At 47.2% G+C, this 7,862-nt stretch overlaps 1 protein-coding gene across 1 annotated transcript; it reads left to right on the top strand.

Moving 5' to 3' along the window:
* The first annotated feature begins 4,129 nt into the window (after positions 1-4,129).
* On the top strand, positions 4,130-7,647 carry Chrac1 (chromatin accessibility complex subunit 1). The gene is made up of 3 exons (XM_021628862.2): positions 4,130-4,311; positions 6,405-6,531; positions 7,095-7,647. The coding sequence occupies exons 1-3, from the start codon at positions 4,165-4,167 to the stop codon at positions 7,211-7,213; spliced, it is 393 nt and encodes a 130-aa protein (XP_021484537.1). The 5' UTR covers positions 4,130-4,164; the 3' UTR covers positions 7,214-7,647.
* The last annotated feature ends 215 nt before the right edge of the window (positions 7,648-7,862 follow it).

Below are 7,862 nucleotides of genomic sequence, written 5' to 3'. Positions count from 1 at the left end.
CTTCACGCACTAACTGTTGAGTTTCATTCTGTTACTGTGACAACTACAATGACCAGTCGCAGCTTAGGGGAGGAAACGGTTTATTTCAATTTACAGATTACAGTCCGTCCTGGAGGGGTGTCAGGGACAGGAGCAAGAGGGAGGTGAGGCACTACTCAGAAGTATGAAGGGAGATGCTTCCTGGAGGTAAGAAAGCTGGATTGCGCTGGGCCTGGAGCCCAGGAGTCAACTGCTCCCACTCCAAGTCGCTACTTAGTTGCTGTCCCTCGCTGTGCCCTCTGCAGTCACCACTCAACACCAACATCTTCCAGAAAATCAGATAACTATGTTTCTTTTCCCCTCCTTACCACAGTCTATCACATATGCTGCTCTTGGCAGAATACAAATGGGCTGGCTGGGGCTCCAAGGTGTAACTAGTGCTTGGGTGAGGGATTCAGGGGCATCAGAAATGAATGGACACGCACTTCTTGGGAGTTGAAAAGACTGAGCTCTCATCCGGCTCTTCACGATGCAGGGAGGTTCCTGTGATGGTCGAGACTCTCGGCAGAATCTAGAACCACCTGGATGGTTCTGTTCTAGGTACAGGCCTGTGAGGGGCTTCCTAGATCGAGTTAATCAGGTGAGAAGGCTCATCCTGACCTGTCAGATTTATTAAAGGGAAAGCCGGCTAAGGACCAGCACTCATCCCTGTTTGCTGACTGGTGGTACAAGGTGGCCAGCTTCTTGAAGCTCCTAATGCTGTGACTTTTCTGTCATGATGGACTATGCCCTGGGACTGAGTCAACAAAAACCTTCCTTCCCTAAATTGGTCGAGTGTTTTGTGGTTTTGTGTAGCAACATAATCAATGAATACGGTAGTCTTCAGTCCTCCTGTTGTTTTAGGCTCATGTTCACCTTCCTCTGAAATGGTGAACATTTGCCCTTTCCAGCTTGACTACTGTCTCCTCTGCTCCTTTCCCTACTGTCATGTCTATAATATGATCCAACCCCCTTCCCTCCTCCTGACTCTTTGGGAATTCTCATTTCTCTCTCTCTCTCTCTCTCTCTCTCTCTCTCTCTCTCTCTCTCTCTCCCTTTTCTTCAGGGTTTTTGTATGTATCCTTGGCTGTCCTATACTCCCTTTGTAGACCAGGCCGGCCTCGAACTCAGAGCAATTCACCTGACTCTGCCTCCCTGAATACTGGGATTAATGGTGTGCACAACCACACCAGGTTGGAAATTCTCATTTCTCTGAGCTCTCTAGACATCTATCTCATCTCCTCCTGCCCTGTTTTCAAACACACCCAAAACAAGCTATACAAAAACAACCAGCTAAAAAGACAAGCCAAAAAACTTCAATGGCCAATCTGTTTTTAGCATTTAAGTTTTCTGTTGAGTGGTTCCTTGTCTGGCTATGTCCTAGTGCTTGACACTGAAGGTTCAAACCTGGGCATTTAGAAGTTCTTGACTCTTCAAAGGTATCGGGTGGCAGTGACAGTAAGGATGGTGGCAGCTCAAGCCTCTAATCCAGAATCAGGGAGGCAGAGGCCAGTGGATCTCTGAGTTCAGGACCATCCTGGTCTACAGAGACAGTTCCAGGACACCCAAGGCTATGCAAAGAAACCCTGTCTTGAAAAATAAAAACAACAAAAAGGAAAGATTGCAAATAGCAGGGAAACTATTTAAAGCAAAACAACAATACAGATTAGGAGTGTGCTATCAAGAGACTAGTCGGTCACATGGGTGAAGATACTCAGGGCCCTTGCTTGTGAAGTCTAAAAGAAGGGGAGTTGATTGCTTAGAGGTGTAGTTTTCGTAGTTCACTATTTAACAGAGTATATTATTACAGCATCTTTTCTACTGTACATTTCCCCATCATGTGTGATTTTAAACTACATGCACACTGGATTACAAATAGGAATAATATGGTTTTCTTAAAAGTTCACTTTAAGGACAGTGTATCTTATTATGCATATACTCCAAACTATTTCTGGCTCGCCTCTTTCTTTTCCTTTCACTACTAGAATACAACAGAATAGAATCTAAGTTTGATGGCAATTAAGTGGAAGAGAAACTTGTTTCATTGACCAGACTGGTGTGTGTGCATGTGCATGCATGTGAGATTGGGCACCATTGCATGATGGAGGTAGGGAGGGTGGTGTCATAGGCTGTTGGCTCTATTGTTCAGAAGAGTGTGTGCATAGCCCAAGCCAAGTGGCATCCCAGCCCCCTTAGCTATTCCTTGTATTTGTCTGCCTCTCAAATGAGAGGAAGCACGTAACAGACAGCCTTCTTTCATGGCTTTTCTTTTTATTTTTATTTATTTTTTAATTTATTTTTATTTTATATACATTGATGTTTTGACTGCATGCATGTCTGTGTGAAAGTGTCGTATCCCCTGGAACTGGAGTTACAGACAGTTGTGAGCTGCCATGTGGGTGCTGGGATTTGAACCCGAGTCCTCCGAAAGAGCAGTTGGAGCTCTTAACCTCTGAGCCATCTCTCCAGCCCTTCTTTCTTTTTAAAGATTTATTTATTTAGGGCTTGAGAGATGGCTCAGCAGCTAAGAGCACTGTCTGTTCTTCCAGAGGTCCTGAGTTCAATTCCCAGCAACCACATGGTGGCTCATGACCATCTATGAGATCTTGTGCCATCTTCCAGTATGCAGGCAAACATATAGCCAGACATTGAATGCATCATAAATAAATCTTTAAAAATTTATCCAAAAATTATCATGTATACAGTTTTTTGGCCTGCATGTACGCCTGCACCTCCAGAAGGCACCAGATCTCATTATAGATGGTTATGAGCCACCATGTGGTTGCTGGGAGTTGAACTCAGGACCTCTGGGAGAAGCAGCCAGTGCTCTTAACCTCTGAGCCTCAGAGCCATCTCTCTAACCCCTTTCATGACTTTCCTTTTTTTCAGATATGAGCAAAAATGTCATCTCTCAGAGGCCAGTCATCACACAGGCATGACACTTTTTCACTGGAAATGGTATTTTTTCCCAATATATCGGGGAGGGGGGGGGAAACGTAACCTTGTTGAGAGCCGGCAACATGGCCAACTTGCTGACTGCTGCCCTTGTGCTTGACACTAACACGGGACATATCTATGGACTCAACCAACGTGGGATACAAGTATTCAGGAAAAAAGAAATGACCCCTGCAGATCGGTGATGTTGAAAATTTTCACCATTGCTCTCTCATACAGCACTTATCAAGGGTATAGGAGAGGACAGGTATTGTATGAGAACGTGCCTTGGTTAAGCAGCTGTAATCACCTCTTTAAATGATTTAACCAGATGTAATTGCATTACGTGTGGGGATCTTAGAAACAATCCCCCATAGATACCGAGGGACAGTTGTGGTTTATGCTTATTTGGACCAGGATACACTACGGTAAAGACTACCCTGAAACCTAACATGATTCGACCTATAAAATCCCACCAATTTAGTTCCTCCAACTCAACTTGGAGCCAATTTACGAGGTGTTCTGTTCAGGCCACACCTACTTTACTTTCCCAAGTTTACTCCCCAACTCATGCAGAATTCCATGGTCTCCCGGCTCCACTTGTTGCGGTGCCCAACTTAGACAACTTGTTATTTATTCTCCGGACCATCACTTGCTAGGATGTTTCAAACAGTCTTCCTTCTACCTTGTCCCTGTGTCCTATTCCTTATGACACAGTCCATCTTCTTTAGCATGGTTTTGCATGGCGGGCCTGGCCTTGAACCCTTGCTGATTCTCTAGGTTTTGTGGTGGGATTACAGGAGGCTCGAGAACTATCTAGCTCAGTCGCCTGCCTAACAGACTAATTCCCATGAGCCACAGGACAGGGGCTGGGGCCGCTTTTCCTCCCTACTCCTTTGGCCAAACCGTTGCTCCTTTCTCTCGGCTCTGGCTTTCACTCGGTCCGTTGGACTACCTGAGTGTGGCACATGCTTCCTGGCTCCTTCTAGAACATGATCTCATAAAACATTTCACTTTCTTCAGCTTTTGAAAGGAATGGTCTGTGCGACTCGGGGCTCCTCGAATGCACTAGGAGAACTGAAAAAGTTTCTTCCGGTCATTTCCGAAGGGATTTTCCTGGGTGCGGTCACCTAGGCTTTCGGGCCACCACGCTACACGGCGTCTGCGCAGGCGCGGGCGCGCGGGGCATCACGGGCCGCCCGGACGCGGAAGATGGCGGACGCGGCCGTGGGTAAGGACAAGTGCGGGGAACAGCGGCTCGTGTCGCTGCCCCTGTCCCGCATCCGAGTCATCATGAAGAGCTCTCCTGAGGTGTCCAGCATCAACCAGGAGGCGCTGGTGCTCACGGCCAAGGCCACGGTGAGCGGCCGGCGGGACGACGAGAGGGGCGGGCGCGGGCACCAACCGCCCCTCGGGTTCCGCACACGCCCGGCTATTCGGCTGCCCGGCGGGGGCTGCGCGACTCCACCTCTTTCTGCGCCTGCGCACTCCGCACCCCTGCCTGAGCTCCGCCCACCGCGCCGCTCCCGCTGTCCTTTGCGCTGCTCTCACTCTGCGTGCTCACTTCGCTCCCACCGCTCTTCGTGTCCCGCCCACCGCGTCACTCCCGCCCTGCCTCGCGCGCGCGGTCCGGTGTGCGGCTGCGCGTGTAGGCGTGGGTCGGCGCAGCGCGAGGTCCGACTGCCGACGTAGTTTCTGTTGCTGACCTACAGGGTGACGCGGGAGTTCTCGAAGCTTCCAGGGCAGCCTGTCATGGGATGTTCAGCCCTCAGGCCTCCGGAGGTTTTTATAGTTTATGCAGAACAGCTGGTCGCAAGTTAGACTGCAGAGACAAATTATAACCTCACAGCCCCCTCCCATCACAGATCGCTCTGTAGACTTGTAGACCAGGATTACCTTAAACTCAAAAGAGATCCGCTGGCCTCAGCCTCCCAAGTCCTGCTGAATTTAAGGCCTGTTCTCTTGGTCTTGGCCACGTTTCTGATTGTAGAGCAGTCCTGCTACCTCCCCCTTCTGAGTTCTGGAATTAAACATTCGTGCCAACACTCCTGGTTTAAAGTTTGGTCTAGATAGTAGGAACCTTACTGTCCCGAGACCAGGCCATTATAACTGCCTCTAGATTGCTTTCCCGCATCTACTTACAGAACTTCAGTGCGTGGTAGTTTTACAATATTTTGTACTAGGGTCAAGGGAAGTACAAATCTTAGAAATTAACAACAGAGCCGACCTTAAGTAGAGCCTGACAAAATGAAGTAGTTTCCCAGTACAAATACAAGTCTTAGGATAACAAGCCCCTTGGGGTTGGAGATTTAGCTCAGTGTTAGAGCACTAAGGCTCTGGGTTCGGTCCTCAGCTCCGGAAAGAAAGAAGGAAGAAAAAGGGATAACAAGCCCCCTTTAGACAACGGTGTGTTATTTATACATAGACTGCACATTTCTAAAACATCTCAAGATCATGGGGGAACTTCCTCTTGTTTCTGTGTGGCCTTGGGGGGCGTGTCCTAGCATCAAGAACCTAAGAACTGCAGACCCTTCTCTCAGCACTTACTAGCAGAAATATGGAACCTTGGGGAAGACTCAGTTTACCTTAGTTTGGAGTCTTGGGATTTTGTCCTAGAAGGTACTTGGGCAAAATGAGATGTCACTTTTCACCTGGGGGTTGTTGGTTTTTAACTATGGTTAAAGAACCTTCAACAAGAGATTCAAGTAGACTGAAAATGTGTTCCCAAGACACAGACAAGTGGCAGTTCACATCTGTAATCCAGTCACTTGGGAGACTGAGGCAGGAGCATCTACAGGAATTCAAGGCTTAGTAGGGACTACAGAGGGGGACCTTAGTAAATTCCTTTGCAGACCAGATATAATTCCAAAAGATAGGGTTTCTTTGTGTAGCCTTGGCTGTCCTGGAATTGTGTAGACCAGGCTGGCCTTGAACTCAGAGACCCACCTGCCTGGACCTCCCTAGTGCTTGGATTAAAGGTGTTACCAAGCCCAGCTAGATAAAATTTTTGAGTGGGCTTTTACTCCAATTTGTAGAGGGTGGTAACACTCTACCCCACCCCTCTTTTCAGACAAAAGCTCAGACTAGCCTTGAACTTGATGGGTAGTGAAGGCTGCCCTAACTTCCTGTGCCTCTTGCCTCCACCTATACTGTGCTGAGATGACAGTTGTGCACCACAGCATCCCCAGAAACCAGTCATTTATAATATAATCACTTGTAAACATTTTTTATGTTATACGGCGAAGCTCAGCTGGAAAACGCCTGCTGCCTCCTGCTTTACAGTCATGCTTCCTTACTAATTTCATGTTTCCTCCTCCTGAAAAATGATTTCCTGTAATTTAATTTGAGGAACCAAGATAATGTGAAGTACTAATGAAATTTTAAGTGTTGAATTTTGTGGTGGATTTTCAACATCCATTTCGACCTTTCATTTGATTTTGTTGTTGGTTTAGGAGCTCTTTGTTCAGTATCTAGCCACCTGTTCCTACAGACATGGCAATGGCAAAGCCAAGAAAGCGCTGACATACAGTGACTTAGCCAGCACGGCAGAAGACTCAGAGACATTGCAATTTCTTGCAGGTACTTAATCTTGGGACATTCTGGGTAAACTTGTAGTGAACTATTCCTCCCTTTATTGTTCTGCCTGCTGCCTCAGTTTGTCCTGACTTGGCACCGGGAAGTGTTTCTGGCCCTTCTCCATTTGAACCCACCAGGAATCCTAGAAGTTGACGGCATTCCCAAGATGATTCACTAGCTATGCAGGCTTACTGAGCTGTACACTTGTCCTGTTTTCCCCCACCCCCAAAACAGAGCAACTGGTGCATGCAGCCATGGGTAAGGCTCTGGCTAAAAAGAGCTTCAGGCTAGCCAAGGGGCCAGCCCCACCTTCAACTAGCTTGGACAATGTTGTTCACAAAATCAGGTCATAGAATGTAAGGCTATGGAGTGTAAGTCTGTAAGCATGCACCAGGAAATGATGCTGGTCTCTGTGATTCTTCACCTAGAAGTGTACTTGGATCTCATCTTGGTATATACTTATAGAAGGTATTCTAGGGCTAAAGGTAGAAACAGTACCTTTTGGAACTTGCATTGTTGTATTCATAGTTCTCCATAACCAATTGTTGATGTTTTCTGTTTTTAAGATATATTACCAAAGAAGATTTTAGCTAGTAAGTACCTGAAAATGCTAAAAGAGAAGAGGGAGGAAGAGGAGGAAGAGAATGAGGACGATGAAAGTGACGCTGCTGAAGCCCTGGCGTAAGCCAGCAAGAAGCGCTCTCAGTGAGCCCAGGGAGCATGCTCAAGGACAGACTGACAGCTGGGAAGTGATGGGCACTGCAGCTTTGTCTCAGACTTGCAGCTTGTTTCATCCCTTCTTGCAGTGGGAAAGACTGGACAGCAGCCTCCCCCACAGGCCCTTCAGCCATCTTCCTCTAATCCCAGGAGAGCCCTGGGCAGATGGCACTGCTCTGGCTTTGGGAACAGCAGCACATAACACTGAGCTTCACACTGAACTTGCAGGGAAGACCTGGAAAGCTCCATGTCAGCTGTGTAGTCACTTGGACATCCTGTTCTCAGAAATGGCTACACCATACTGTGCTACCTTTGAATTTTTTCATTTTTTAAAAAATGGACTATGTAATTCTATTGTACAGAAATTTGCTCTTTCCTTTCCATTAAAGGTCTTGTATTTTACAGTAGCGTGCTTTATTGATGTAGTTTGAGGTTCTTTGATTTTTCTAATGTCTTTCTCCCTGAGCATTTTGTGAAATTTCAGAGTGAGCATTTCTGGCTGGAGATTGTGATCCAGGTAGAGTGTGTGCTTAGGCACAGGGCCTTGGGACTGCTCTCAGCAGCAACAAGTAAGTAGCTGCTCCATTCCCAGAGGAGAGCCCAGCTCATCACATGCA

The sequence above is a fragment of the Meriones unguiculatus genome, chromosome 8 (genome assembly GCF_030254825.1).
Source record: "Meriones unguiculatus strain TT.TT164.6M chromosome 8, Bangor_MerUng_6.1, whole genome shotgun sequence".
Classification (NCBI taxonomy): Eukaryota; Metazoa; Chordata; class Mammalia; order Rodentia; family Muridae; genus Meriones; species Meriones unguiculatus.
Note: the sequence above shows the minus strand (reverse complement) of the source record. Positions and strands in the feature narration are given on the sequence as shown.

Coding starts and splice junctions, on each gene's coding strand:
- Chrac1 (XM_021628862.2), top strand. CDS start 4,165: ATGGCGGACGCGGCCGTGGGTAAGGACAAGTGCGGGGAACAGCGGCTC. Junction 4,312..6,404: donor TGCTCACGGCCAAGGCCACG/GTGAGCGGCCGG, acceptor TTGTTGGTTTAG/GAGCTCTTTGTTCAGTATCT. Junction 6,532..7,094: donor GACATTGCAATTTCTTGCAG/GTACTTAATCTT, acceptor TCTGTTTTTAAG/ATATATTACCAAAGAAGATT.